Source organism: Mytilus californianus, unplaced genomic scaffold, assembly GCF_021869535.1.
Source record: "Mytilus californianus isolate M0D057914Y unplaced genomic scaffold, xbMytCali1.0.p SCAF_14, whole genome shotgun sequence".
NCBI classification, from domain to species: domain Eukaryota; kingdom Metazoa; phylum Mollusca; class Bivalvia; order Mytilida; family Mytilidae; genus Mytilus; species Mytilus californianus.
Window position 1 is genome coordinate 19500102 of NW_026262626.1, and position 1407 is coordinate 19501508.

At 31.3% G+C, this 1407-nt stretch overlaps 1 protein-coding gene across 1 annotated transcript in view; it reads left to right on the plus strand.

Moving 5' to 3' along the window:
- Window positions 1–252, plus strand: part of LOC127724338 (uncharacterized) — a 4431-nt gene extending 4179 nt beyond the window's left edge. The window contains exon 4 of the mRNA XM_052231276.1: window positions 104–252. Coding sequence (XP_052087236.1) covers window positions 104–238 — 135 coding nt within the window. The 3' untranslated portion in view covers window positions 239–252. The remainder of the gene's footprint in view (window positions 1–103) is intronic.
- The last annotated feature ends 1155 nt before the right edge of the window (window positions 253–1407 follow it).

A 1407-nucleotide genomic window follows, 5' to 3' on the forward strand; every position in this document is an offset into this window, starting at 1 on the left:
TCAAAGTTTTATTTTTATTTTTCGAGTATAGCAGATAGATTGATAATACTTAACATTTTGTTTTTGGCAAGATTTGCCTTTACCAATATCGCTTTTCTTTCAGATGGAAGTGATACGACTAGTTGATGATACAACAACCACCCACACTACCATCTCACATGATGAACTTATGGCTATGAGCAAACCCCTAGCTCATACGTGTCATAACGCTAAATCTGTGATTACTAAGCTGAATTAAAGAAGTGAAATTAATTTGTATCAGTATTTTCTGTTGTATCATTCATTGTTTACTTCAACAAGTTATTGTGTTGTATTCGACTCCTCATATTCAAACGGTTAATGAAATATAATTAATTCTTTAATGATATGTGGTTCCAGTGTGAAAGTAGTAATATTCCCCTTTATTGGTTGACGATACTCTGACAAACATATAGTTGAATCTTATAGACAAGTACGTGGCTGGGTCACTTTTACATTAAATATATACTAAGTTATATCACAGAAAGAAGATATGTTGAACATTTTAGATTAAAGCATCGAAATAGATAATGTAAGCCCACTATTTTGAAAGTATGTGACCTTAGTGTGTCTTTATCACCTAGCAAATTCCAACCAGACTAGACACGTTACACTATACTTAATCAAACCCATTAAATTCCTTTAAAACTATAGGTGGGTCTTTTTGAAATTCATTTTTTAAGGACACATTTTTACGCAAACATAACTACTTATACATTGTATTTAAACTTTACCATGTTACTACTACATCAAGTCAATATAGTTTTAAACAATAGATCATCCATTCAGCAAATGCTACATGTAACTATTTAAAATGTGTTTTGTAAGGCACCAAGTAATAGGGAATCGATTGTGGTTATTTTTTTCGATTTTAAAAAATTACCCTTAAAAGAATCTAGCATAAGGTCAATGGTGGGAAAAGACAAAAAGGGTATCTTTATTGATCTGGGTTATAATTAGTTTCCCCAAACTCCGTACAGTGATCGTTTCCGTTCCGGATTTATTTTCCTTTACTCCATCATTAGTGTAGAGTAGTATGCAAATCGGAACTGGAACTACCGGAGAGTTTGTAGTTTCCCTACTTACAGCAAATATTTGTAATTAATAAAGTATCTCTAAAGAGGGGCTGTATGAAAGCTTGTGTTAAATAATAGTCGATACTCTAAATTTTGTTATTTACAATATCTTCACTCTCAAAATAACGCTTTGTAAATTTGGTTTGTTTTTTCCTGATTTACCATTAACGACAAGGATATATACATACATGTACGTGAATACATTCTAATTTGGATGACAAAAGTGACCACAAATGAATAGCAAAATCCATTGTAGGTAATTAACATTACCTGAAGAAATTGCTAACTTAGGGTTTCTTTACAATAATTATTT